This window comes from Canis aureus, chromosome 4, assembly GCF_053574225.1.
Source record: "Canis aureus isolate CA01 chromosome 4, VMU_Caureus_v.1.0, whole genome shotgun sequence".
Classification (NCBI taxonomy): domain Eukaryota; kingdom Metazoa; phylum Chordata; class Mammalia; order Carnivora; family Canidae; genus Canis; species Canis aureus.
In genome coordinates, this window is record NC_135614.1 from 60,588,210 (window position 1) to 60,600,756 (window position 12,547).

Here is a 12,547-nt window from a genome sequence, read left to right on the forward strand (position 1 = left end):
GCGGTCCCAGGCCCAGGTGAGGGAGGGGACTTCTTCTAGCCCCCCAGGACCCCCTGGAACCTGAGATTCCTAGTGACATCCTGGGATTTCTGGCCTCTTTTACCTTGGCAGGAGGTGCTGGTCTAGCCTTCTGTGGGGCTGAGTTGTCCACTCGTGTTGTGGAGGCCTCGGCAGATGCAGGAGTGCCTGAGACACCTTTCAGCAGGGAAGCCTTGGTTTGGGGAGGCTTTATACCAGGTTTTACCTAAGGAGACACGGAGGACAGCAGCTGATTAAGGACCCGGGAGCCACAGCTTTAAACTGGTCTTCTTTCCTCACCTGGCCCTGCACCAGTCCTGAGGGAGGAGTGGGTTGTATCAGCTCAGAGGCCTCGTATGGTAGCAGCTTCCTCATCAGGCCTCACCTGGGCCGGCGCCTCCTCCTCGCTGTCAGACTCCTCCTCACTGCTGCTCTCAGAGTCCTCCTCCGGCTTCCCAGCCTGGGTGGCCACGGCTCCTGTCTTCCTGGGAGGGGCTGCTGTGGCCCCTTTCCTGGACAGCCCCTTGCTGGGGGCTGAGGCAGTTCCGACCTGGGGGGTCTTCCCTGAGGGCTTCACCTAGAGCCAGAGAAATAGAATTAGGGGAGGGAGGGACAGCAAGAGCTGCTCTCCACTCTCCCCGGGCCTCACCGGAGTGGGGGCCTCCCCATCACTGTCGGACTCCTCCTCACTGCTTTCCGAGTCCTCCTCTGGGTTCTTGACTGGCCCTGGCTGGGCCTGGGCTGCTGTGGCCACTGCCTTCCCCACAGCTGGCACAGCGCCCTGGCCCCTCACTGAGACAGCATTGCTCTGGGAGGTTCTTGCTGGTGGCTTTACCTGAATAAGAGGTAGTGGCGTTAGGGAAGGAAGTAGGTAGCACAGCTCCATTTAGGTTAAGCCCTCCCATGGTGTGAGTGTGCAGAAGTCCCTCCCACCTGTGCGGGGGGCCTGTCTGGGCTTAGCCAACTGCTTGGTCCTTCTCTCCACCCCACCTCCAGCCTCTCCTGGGCTTCTGGTTCCACTTGCCTTGGCCGGGGACTCCTGCTTGATTTGAACAGCTGCACTGACAACTTTTCCTGGAGCTGATGCTGCCCCTTTGGCTGAAGTTGCTCTGGTGGGAGCTTGGTTGGCCTTGCTCTGAGGGGTTTTCACTGCGGTCTTCACCTAGAAGGAGAAATAGGAATTGCAGAAGGGAGAGGGTAAGATGCAGCAGAGTAGTTAGCCAAGGACACTGATTCTGGAGTCAAATGCCTGAGTTTGGATTCTTGCTCCTCCATTTAATAGCTGTGTGCATCTGGGCAAATCACTGATCTCCTTGGGCTTCAGTTTCCTCCTCTGTAAAATGGGGCTAACCACAAGGCCCACCCACAGGATTATCATAAGGATTAAATGGGAGAGTCACAGTGTTTAACACAGTTCCTGGTGCATAACAAGCACTCGCTTAAACTTGTTACTGTGAGCACTTTTCTTGTGTCGGCTAAGCATGAGTCTACCCACAGCAGAAGTGTTTTCCAGGCTCCCTTTCAGCTAGGTGGCTAGTTTAACTTCTGGCTAGCAAAATCGAAGTATACAATTTGACTTTTTTTTTTTTTTTAAGATTTATTTATTCATGGGGGGAGGGGGGGCAGAGGGAGAAGCAGGCTCCATGCAGGGAGCTTAATGCAGGACTCCATCCTAGGAGCCAGGATCACAACCTGAGCTGAAGGCAGATGTTCAACCATTGAGCCACCCAGGTGCCCCACCATTTGACTTTCTTATATGTGTAGAAAACATGGGTCTTCTTCCTCCTAGATAGAAGAAATGCTGAGGTAACAGCTGGAGCTCTAGCAGTCATTTTGGTCTATGAAGCAGGAGCCAGGTACTCAGGATGCCAGAATAGAGAAAATCATGGCTATTTGAGGTTTTCTTCAGTTTAACCTAATCTTAACTGATAGCCAAGGGATCCTCCGAAACCCCCCTCAGGGCATCTAAGCAAACACAGACCGAGAGACAGGAGAGCAACAAAGAATTAAAATCTTTGATGGGAGATCGCTGACAGGTGTGTGAAATCAAACTCTGCTAATGAAAAGCAAAATGAGGAATCTGGTGGTGTCTCTAGGCCCCTGACTCGTTCAGAGAGGTCATCTGATCACTGATTTGTCCCATAGCTCAGCTTTCCTCATCCACACAAGACCAAGTGAAACTAAGAATTGGGACTTTAAGAAAGCAAGCCCTCTAAAGCATAGACTGTGTCTGGCTAAGCCAATGTGCTCAGCACAGAAGAGCCATCCAGTGGGGAGCAATGTCTTTTACATTCACTTAAGAAAACACAAAAGGGATCCCTGGATGGCTCAGCGGTTAAGCATCTGCCTTTGGCCCAGGGCGTGGTCCTAGAGTCCCAGGATCAAGTCCCATATTGGGCTCCCTGTGTGGAGCCTGCTTCTCTGCCTATGTCTCTGCCTCTCTCTCTCTCCCTCATGAATAATAAAATCTTAAAAAAAAAGATTAAAAAGAAAACACAAAAGATACCAGCACTAAGCTGACCTCACAAGTCTCAATAAATTTAAAAGGACTGAAATCATACAAAATATGTTCTCTAGTGCAGAGGGATTAAACTGGAAATCAATCACAAGGGGGCACCTTGGTGGCTTAGCTAAGTAACTGCCTTCGGCTCAGGTCATGATCTCCTGGGCTCCTCGCTCACCCTCTGCAACACCCCCCTCAGCCCCCCGCTCATGTTCTCACTCTCAAATAAAGTCTTAAAGAAAAAAAAAAAAATCAATCACAAAAAGAAATCTGCTGTCCCAGGTATTTGGAAACTAACCCACTTCTCAATAACTCATGTTCAAAGAATAAGAATAAAAACCCCAACATTTCAAAATTCACAAGATGAAGTTAATGCAGCCCTTACAGGGAAATTCATTGCTTTCAACTCTTAAATTAAAAAAAAAAAGAGCTACAATAAATAATTTAACATTCCATCTTAAGAAGCTAGAAAGAGAAGACCAATTCAAACCCAAAGAATAATAAAATTCAGAGTGGAAATTAATGAAATAAAACCCAGAAAATGACAGAGAAATATCAATGGAACTAAAAGTTATTTCTTTGAGAAGAACAACAGAATTGCTGTCTTCAGCTAGGCTGACCAAGAAATAGAAGACACAAATTACCAAAAGTTAGGAAGAAAGCAGGACATCACTATAGATCCTATGAAAATTAAAAAAGATTACAAGAGAATATTATGAATATGCCAATAAACTAGACAACTGAGATGAAAACACAAGTGTCTAGAAAAAGCACAAAAGATTTACTTATTTTAGACAGAGCAAGAACATTACAAGCAGGAAGGGCGGAGAGGGAGAAGGAGAAAGAGAATCTCACTCAAGCAGACTCCATGTAGAGTGCAGAGCCCAACGTGGGGCTTGATCCCACAATCCTGAGATCATGACCTGAGCCAAAACCAAGAGTCAGATGCTCAACCGACTACACTACCCAGACACCCCAAAAGGCACAAATTATTAAGTGTGCACAAAATTACCAGAAGGTAAAACACATATAACTGACTCAAGAAGCAAAAAAACCTCGATTAGGCCAATAATAATTTTCAAAATTGACCTAGTCATTAAAAATCTTCCACATTCAAAAAATTCCAGGCCCAGATGGCTTTATTGGTGAATTCTATTAAGGAAGAAATAACACCAATCCAACATAAACCCTCAGAAAACAAAAGAGAATACTACCCAACCTATTTCATGAGGCCAGAATCATCCTGATACCAAAGCCAGATCAAGGCATCACATAAAAGCTACAGACTAATATTCCTGATATAAAGACACAAAAATCCTTAAATGATTAGCAAACCAAATCCAGCAAAGAAAAAGGCGTATACATCATGACCAAGTGGGATTTACTGTAAGAACAAAAGGTTGACTTAATACCTTAAAAAAAAAAAAAAATCAACTAAACGCAGTATATTGCATTAATAGAACAGGAAAAAAAACAGTAAGATCACTTCAATAGAAAAAAACATTTGACAAAAATTCAACTCCAATTCATAATAAAAACTCAACAAACTAAGAACAGGAAAGAACTTCCTTGGGGCACCTGGCTGGCCCTCTCAGTCAGTGGAGCATATGACTCTTGATCTTGGGGTTGTGAGTTCAAACGCCACCCTCCCCCACCACGTTGGGTGTAGAGCTTACTTAAAAATAAAATCTTAAAAAAACCAAACTTCCTCATTCTGATAAAGGGCATCTTTGAAAAACTTAGAGCTAAAACCATACTAAATAGTGAAAGAATGAATGTTATACCCTAAATTAGAAACAATGCAAAGGTGTCTACTTTCACCATTGCTATTCTACATTGTACTAGAGAGTATTGCCAGTGCAGCAAGGCAAGAAAAAGAAATGCCATCTAGATTGAAGAGGAAAAATAAAACCATACAAAACATGGTTTGAATATAGAAAATCTTAAGGAATCTACAAAAGTCGGGAAAACAGATAAGCAAATGTAACCAAGTTGTTAAGATCAACATAGAACACAAGGTCAGGCTCCAAAGGCGCCCTAGCGCTTATTCCGCCATTCACCACATGCTGACTGACCATCTGCCCCACCCTTCTGACACCAGGGCTCTCTTCCTATGGCATTTCAATCAGGAATCACCTCCTTCCTCAGACTCTGGCACATCTGGTTTTCCAGAAGCACTCCAGTCTTTGTTAATTTGTTTTGAACCTCAGCTCTCTCATGGAAGGTTTCCTTTGAGCTGGCTGGGGGATCTGAGCAGACCAGAGGCCATCTGACTCACTTGACCCCAGCAATACTGAACAGTGTAGGACCCACTGAGTGTGAACAGACAGCATTTTGAGAGCGAGGCCATACAAGTATTCTCATTTCATCCTCACGGGAAGTCCACAACAGAGACTTAATTATTCTTATCCTCCAGACAAGACTCCTATCAGACCTGCCTGGCTCAGTAGAGGCAATTCAGGCTTTCTGAAGCTAGGCAAGACACCATCTTCTGACAGGGCATCAGGCTATAAATCTGAGCCCTAGAGAGGGATTAGCTGCTTTATTGGAGGGAGGGAGAGGGAGGGAGAGAGAAGGAGGGGGAGAGAGAAGGAAGGGGAGAGAGAAGGAAGGGGAGAGAGAAGGAAGGGGAGAGAGAAGGAGGGAGAAGGGGGGAGGGAGAAGTGGGGAGAGAATGGCCCCAGAGCACAATCATGTCTGTGGTCGGAAAAGTCTGGGCCAAGATATAGTAGAAGGATATGTGAAAGTCAAAGGCTTTTGAGGCAGGCACACTGGGGCCCAGGCCCAGCTTGGACCCTCACTGGCTGGCTGGGCTGAAGCAGGTCAGCAAACAACTCTTCTAAACTCTAATCTCCTCCTCCAGAAATCAAAGCAAATGAACCCCCGTCTAATGGTACTGGTGGGAGGCTCAGATGGGAAGACAAATACTTAAGCAATGAGTACAATTAAACTTTTCAGGCACTGGTCTGGAATGTGTCTGTAGCTTGCAGATGTGATAGGAGCTGTTGGGCTGGGACACCAGCAAGGCTCACACAGGTCAAAACCTCATGAGGCACTTAGGAATTACAGGAACCTGGGTCCCACAAGGCAACAGTGAGAAGAGGACAAGAAAAAAAATTCAAAAAAAAAAAAAAAAAAAAAAGAAAAAAAATCCATAGAAAATGTATGCTCTGGTATAGGGGGAAAAAATGACTAATCTCTTGAGTGGTTATGGCCGGGGGTTGGGGGGTGTGACAATTACAAATAAAATGGTGAGTGTTAGCCATTACACAGGGTGTTAGCCATCTTCACTCTTCCCAACTTAACTCTTCCAGGCTGGGAGGGGACTCCTGATTCTGTTCCCTATCAGCCCGGCCCACCCTCAGGGTGGCAGATGAGTGAACTTGCTGTGTGTGATAGGTGAGATCTCGTTAAATTCTCAATCCTGTGAAGGCTGATTCCCAATTTACAGAAGAGTAAACAAAGGTCTTGGATTTCATCACTGGATGGAGCAGAAATTTGAACCCAGGCATCCTGGCTCCAACCCCTGGCTATCTGCCCCTGCCACACCACCTGCCCCAGTGATCCTACCAAAATGCTCCGCTTGGGGCAGTTTACTCAGGCCAAGCATGCTCCCACCCTCTGGGACTTCACATAGGCTAGTTTCTTTGACTGGAACACTCCATTTCACCTGGCCAGCTCTTTCAGCCCACAGTTCCCAATGCCACCTCCTCTAGGAGGTCTTCCTCGCTGGAAATCCTTAGATGCTATCACCTACCATGCTGCTGGCCCAGGTGCAGGCTCTCTACTCTCAGCTTTGGCTCACCCTGCTGGAGGAACCTGTGCACACGCCCACGCCTCCACCTAGGCTGGGGCTCCCAGAGGGAGACTCAACAGCACCTGACAGATGGGGTGCCCAACAGAGCTTGTGGAAGGCATAAGGGATCTCAATGGAAGCTCAAAAGGCCAGGGGGAGACCCTCTGACAGGCAGAGGAAACAGAATGAAAAGTGGGCAAGGAGGCTGGGTGAAGGCCGCCAACAAAAGCCCCTCCTCCACCCTGCCCTGGGGCTCTGGTGTGGGTGGGATGGGCTGGCTCCTCCTCAGCCTCACCTGAGCAGGAGCCGCAGCTGCCTCCTCAGCCTCCTCACTGCCCGATTCCTCCTCGCTGCTCTCTGAGGAGTCTTCCTGCACCTCAGTTTTCACTGGGGCTGTTGCAGGCCCTGCCTTCCCAGGGGGTGCTAGGGCAGTGCCTTGGCCTGAGGGCCTCTTGGTGGGTGTGGAGGCAGCCTTCACGGTGACGCCTTTCCCCACAGGCTTTGCCTGGAATGACAGGGAAGAGATATGTGTCACAGGTGCCCAAGTGGCCACATGAGCTCTGGCCCTGAGTCAGCTGAATACACTTGGCCTCACCTGTCCTGCTGCTGGGGCGGGAGCAGTCTCCTCCTCACTCTCAGACTCCTCGCTGCTTGAAGAGGCCTCTGGCTTCTGGGCGCCCCTCGCCATAGCTGGAGACGAGGCACAGGCTGGAGAAGCTTCTGCTCTCGCCTTCCAAGGGGCTGGTGTGCCCACTCGCACTGGGGGAGCTTTGGCAGGTATAGGGGTAATGGGGGTGCCCTTCTTTGGGGAGGCCTTCGTCTGGGGTGTTTTCACAGTTGATTTTGCCTGAGAGGAAGCAGAAGTCAGAAACTAGAGAAGGAGCCTGAATGCAGAACACCCCCCTCCCCCTCTGTTTTCGGGTGGGACCCTGCTGCCGTCCTTCCCCTTTGCTCTCTGGGGAGCTGAGTGGTGGGGGTGGTTCAGGTAGGGCTGCACAGCGGCCCCTCCTGGGCCCCACCTGGACTGGAGCCATGGCTGCAGGCGCCTCCTCTTCACTCTCTGACTCCTCCTCACTACTCTCTGAGTCATCCTTGGACATCTCGGCCTTGGCCTGGGTGGCTGCAGGCCCTGCCTTCCGAGGGGGCCCCTTGGCAGGACCCGAGGCAGCTCTGACCTGGGGGATTTTCCCAGAAGACTTTGCCTGCAGCGAGACACACGGGATCAGGGGAGGAGCATGGCTGTGTGCAGAGACATAAGAAACCGAGAGGGCCAGCAGAGTGCAGGTGTGTATAGGTGTGCGCGTGGGAGAGTGCTACCAACACCGAGGAGGAGAAGAGCCTTCTAGACAGGAGCCTCACCTGGGCTGGCGCTGCCCCCTCGCTGTCTGATTCCTCCTCGCTGCTGCTCTCTGAGTCCTCCTCCTGTTTTCCTACTGGGGTGGCTGCAGGCCCTGCCTTCTGAGGGGGCCCCTTGACAGGACCCGAGGCAGTTCTGACCTGGGAGTTTTGCCCTGAGGGCTTTGCCTGGGAATAACAAAATACAGGATCAGGGCAGGGGCCCACAGGGGACTGTTTGGGAGGGGAGACAGGAGGTGAGGGAGGCAAATGCAGGGCATGGGGCCCAGGTGCGGAGGGGGAGGACAAGCCAACAGATGGGTCCTCTGAGCAGGGGCACCTGCAGCCTCACCTGAACAGGGCTCCTGGTTGGGGGTACAGCTGTTGGTGCCTCCTCCTCGCTGTCAGACTCCTCGGTGCTACTGTCCGGGTCTTCCTCCCCCGCCCCCTTCTTAGCCTGGCCGGCTGCAGGCCCTACCTTGCCGGGGGGCACTGGAGGGACCCCTTTCCTAGGGGACTCCTTGGCAGAAGCTGAGGCAGCTTTGACCTGGGGTGTCTTCCCTGAAGGCTTCACCTGGAAGGAGATAAATGGAATCAGGGAAGGGAGCCCAGGAGGTGGACATGAGGAGACACAAGAATCCAGACAGGGCAAAAGATGCCACACGTACCACGGGTGAGAAGGGGCAGAGCTTTGAGCATGTCCAGGGCTCGTGCAGGGGGGCAGAACAGGTCTCAGAAGGCCTTCTGGGGAGGGGCCCGGGCTGCATGCACTCTCCCTCCCCAGGCCTCACCTGAAGTGGCGTCTTGGCAGCTGGTGGCTCCTCCTCGCTGTCGGAGTCCTCCTCACTGCTATCTGAGTCCTCCTTTGGCTTCTCTGTCTTGGCCTGGGCAGCCGAAGGCCCTGCCTTCCCAGGGGGAGCTGGAGTGGCCCCTTTCCCAGGGGTCCCCTTGACAGGACCCGAGGCAGCTTTGGCCTGGACAATTTTCTCTGAGGCCTTCACCTAGTAAAGAGAAAGGGTGGTTTGTTCCTCTTCTCCTCACCCTCTCTGACTTGACTGGTGCTCAGGCCTGGCCTATCAGCTTCACCCTCTCACTCCAGGGGCCTTCGCAGCCCTGCCCATCTCACTTGGCTACCACTGCCTCTCCTCTGGGTCTGAGACAGACACCAGTTCATTTGGCAGTGCTCCCTGATGCCCCTGCGCTCCTCCCCAAGTCACCCATAGGCAGGGGTCAGAACCTCCCCGGGCTGGCCTTCCTCGTCAGCAGGATAGCTCTGTGAGCACAGGCACCCGGTCTAGCTTGGCTCACTGCTGTATCCTGTGTGACCCCCCCCCCTCCCGGGCCACATCAGGGCCTTGGCACTTGCTGTGCTCCCTACCGGAATGACTTTCATCCAAATGTTCACGTAGCACATGCCCCCCCACCCCACCCCCTTTCAGGTCCTTGATGTCTCTGTAAGGCCTTCCCTGAGCACTTCATTTTAATCGCCCATTTCTACAGCCCACGCCGCTTAACCTTCCTCTTTAACACCCAGCAAAACAAACCATATTTATTGTACCTCCCCCTTGCCACCCGGCCTGGGCCAGGATGCAGCAGGCCTCCCCACCCCCCGCAGTCTCCCCTGGCCAGCTCAGGACTGTGGGGCCTTTCCCCACCGAGGTCTGATGCTTCCTCCTCCTGGCTCTCCCACCCCAACAGCCTCCCAACCCCCTGCTTTCCCTTCACATGTGCCCAGAGCCCTGGCCACTTGCCCAGGGGAGGGCATCCCAGCAGATGGAAATGAACAGGATTCCTGTTAGCTAACAAGGCATGAGTTGGCCTGAGAAGCCAGAGGACCAGGCAATTAAAACTGAAGTCCCTTCACTATAAGATCAGCTGGTCACATCCTATTCATAAGACAGGGAAACTGAGGTCCATGGGAGTTACTGACAGGGTAGGGTGCAGGATCACCCTGTGAGAAGCAGCCTGTCTAGGATAATTTACACGGCTGGCTGAGGCAAACCCAGCTGCCAGTGCTGTTTAACTCACGCCCCCAGCTCCCACTTCCCAAACCCCAAGGTGAGTCTGTATCTGGCAGAGGAGATGCTCACCATGTAGCCATTTGGCTGGCCCCCAGGGGGCAGGGGAGTCCCGGGGACACCAAGGGGTAGCCCGGCCCCAGGCCTCACCTGGTGGGGTGGTTCCGCGGGGGCCCCATCCTCACTCTCAGACTCCTCCTCACTGCTCTCTGAGTCGTCTTCTGGCTTCTTGGCCTTGCTGGCTGGGGTCAGGGCACCCCCTCTGCCTTGGGGTGTCACATCCCCTGCCTTCCCAGGGGTTGGGCCTGCCCCTCTCCCTACAGAGTCCTTGGCAGGGGCTGGTGAGGCTTTGACCTGGGGTGGTTTTACTGAAGGTTTCACCTGGAACCAGAAAATGCAATTAGGGAAAAATGATCTTTGACTCTGAGGGGCAGGAGAGGCTTCATGGTTTACAAAGTCCTTTCCTAGTGTCATCTGATTCTCAATCAACTCCCTGAGGCAGATGCTGTCTTTATACTCCTTTTCTAGAAAAGGACAAGAGGCTCAGGGAGGTTAAGCCACTCAAGACCAGCATTAAGGGAAAAGTCATGACTAGAACCCACATCTGTGTAGCCTTGGGGACACAACCCTCGAAAACTATGCTCCTCAGCCACCTAGTACACAGAGTCCAGTCTCTCTCAACTGGGAGCCTCACCCCATCTGCCCCTTCAACAACAGTATCTGATTGGGATGGTCATCCCAAGGACTGAAAGGCCAGGATTTGAATTCCAGTCTTTTTTTTTTTTTTTTTTAATTTATTTATGATAGTCATAGTCACAGAGAGAGAGAGAGAGGCAGAGACACAGGCAGAGGGAGAAGCAGGCTCCATGCACCGGGAGCCCGACGTGGGATTCGATCCCGGGTCTCCAGGATCGCGCCCTGGGCCAAAGGCAAGCGCCAAACCGCTGCGCCACCCAGGGATCCCGAATTCCAGTCTTAACCAAGAGTCTTCTTGGCACATTCCTTTCCTTTATGGGCTCTTTCTTAGACTTCTAAAATTCTGACATTTCCAGGACCGGCAGTGCCCTACCCTTACCTTCATCAGATTTCACCTGACCCTGAGTTCCTGGGGCAGCCATCTCCCCAATCACAAACTCCCCACTGCTGTTAGGGCTCTGTGCTGGCCCCTGACCCACCAAGGCTGTGTGTTTGACTGCTGGCTTTCCGGAGTGGCCCCCTTTCCCGTGGCAGGGCGAGGAGGGATGGGCGCCCGGGGCGCCCTCATGGCTGTATCCTGATGGGGTGAAACATGGGGAGTGGCCTGGGGTAGACAGGAGTACGGTCTCCATCTTCACAGTTACTGGGTGAGACAGGAGGCAAGGGAGAAGTACTCTGGGCACCATATAAAGCCACCCCTGAATCCTCCTGGCCCTCCCTCCACACACCTTTCTATTTCTAGCAGGAGGCCTGACACCTGCCACCAGCTGCATCAATAGTCTTACTATACCTTCTTTCTGCCCTGTCGTCCAACCCTGGCCACAATCAGCCATCTTTCTCAAACACAGATCAGGCCCTCTTGCCTCCCTAAAACCTTGAAATGGCTTCTCACAGACGCTAGAATAAAACCCAGTGCCTCCTGGTGGTCCTTACGGTCCAACAGCAGAACATGGCCCCTGCCTGTGATCTCCTCTGCACTGCAGGCAAACTCCTGTGGGACCCCTCCACGTCCCCACGGCCATGGGAAACACGCACTCCCGCCTGCCACTACACTCCCAAGGCCTAGGCACACATTAAGGGAGGACTCCCTGGCCACAGTTCAGGGAAGAGAGGAGGCCCCAGCCCAACACCTGACCATCTCTGACCATATGCCTAGGCCTGGCATTGACCAACAGGCCCAGAACCCCTCACCCAACTCACCCTGACCAGACGGCAGGATGGCCACCCTCCTGCATCTGGGCCTTGGCTTGTGTAGCTCCTCCCACTTAAACACTCTTCCCTCAGACCCCTTCCTGGTGAGTCCTGTGTGCACCAAGGCCTCCCAGTGCTGCCTCTCCCAGAAAGCCTTCCCTTGTCTCACAGACACGATGGTGTCTCTCCCCGCCAACCTTAGACCTTTTTCATGCCCGAGGTGCCACGAGCAGCATCTGGCTCTGCTCTGCAGGCCTCAGCCTTTCCAGCTCCCAGTGCCCCTGAAACACTTGCTGAATTGATTTGGCCACGCTGGCGTGCAAAGCCCTGGCCAGGCGTCTGGGAGGGTTAAAGGTTTGCAGAGGGCAGCTCCTGAGGATGGTGGCAATTACCTCCACATCGGTCTCATCACTGGAGCTGGAGGTCTCGCTGGAGCTGTCGGCCTGGTTGGCTGATGCCATTCCTAAGGGAGGAAGAGGGAGAGGACTGAGCACTTATCCTTCAGACTCCCCTCGCCAGCACTCCGCCACGCCAGCAAATGAGAGGCAGGTGTTGTGTTCTCGCCTCTCCCACGCAGCGTTTCAGCTCCACCTTTCCTGAAGCCCCACAGCTGAGGCGCATGCCACTCGTATCCCTGTGTTCCCACACAAGTCTCTGTGGCCCTGGGAAGGGTTATAATAGGTCCTAGCACACACAAGCCAGCATCTGATGGCTCAGAGATCTTCCTCCATCATCACACTGAGGCAGGCAGGGCAAACGCCTGTTTGACATGAGAAACTGAGGCAAACCCAGGCCTCTCAGTTTCGTCTCAGCCGCCATAGTGGGCCTGTACCCACCTGCGCACCATAAACTAGAAGATGATCCATCATCATCCAGGCTGCTCCAATTTCCCTGGCAAAGCCTGACATGTCCCTGCAGCAGACCCTCCCTCATCAAGGCATGGGGCTCTTACTGCCATGGAGACAAACTTCTGAATTCCAGAATGTCCCA

General features: G+C 52.5%; 1 protein-coding gene across 10 annotated transcripts in view; it reads right to left on the reverse strand.

Annotated features, from left to right (window-relative positions):
- The window catches only part of TCOF1 (treacle ribosome biogenesis factor 1), a 39,384-nt gene that overhangs the window by 16,358 nt on the left and 10,479 nt on the right, over positions 1–12,547 (reverse strand). For 8 of the 10 annotated variants that reach the window (XR_013378442.1, XM_077895899.1, XM_077895898.1 and 5 more), the window contains 12 exons: positions 11,950–12,020; positions 9,821–10,051; positions 8,444–8,653; positions 8,005–8,226; positions 7,677–7,841; positions 7,337–7,519; positions 6,913–7,164; positions 6,613–6,822; positions 1,043–1,180; positions 668–853; positions 404–595; positions 104–244 (listed from right to left, as the gene is read on the reverse strand). Coding sequence is in view for 9 of the 10 variants with exons in the window: in XM_077895899.1 (XP_077752025.1) it covers positions 104–244; positions 404–595; positions 668–853; positions 1,043–1,180; positions 6,613–6,822; positions 6,913–7,164; positions 7,337–7,519; positions 7,677–7,841; positions 8,005–8,226; positions 8,444–8,653; positions 9,821–10,051; positions 11,950–12,020 (2,201 nt within the window). In the remaining variant the exon portion in view is untranslated. Of the gene's footprint in view, positions 1–103; positions 245–403; positions 596–667; positions 854–1,042; positions 1,181–6,612; positions 6,823–6,912; positions 7,165–7,336; positions 7,520–7,676; positions 7,842–8,004; positions 8,227–8,443; positions 8,654–9,820; positions 10,052–11,949; positions 12,021–12,393; positions 12,506–12,547 lie in introns of those variants that run through there. The other 2 variants (XM_077895905.1, XM_077895900.1) reach the window with 2 other exon arrangements.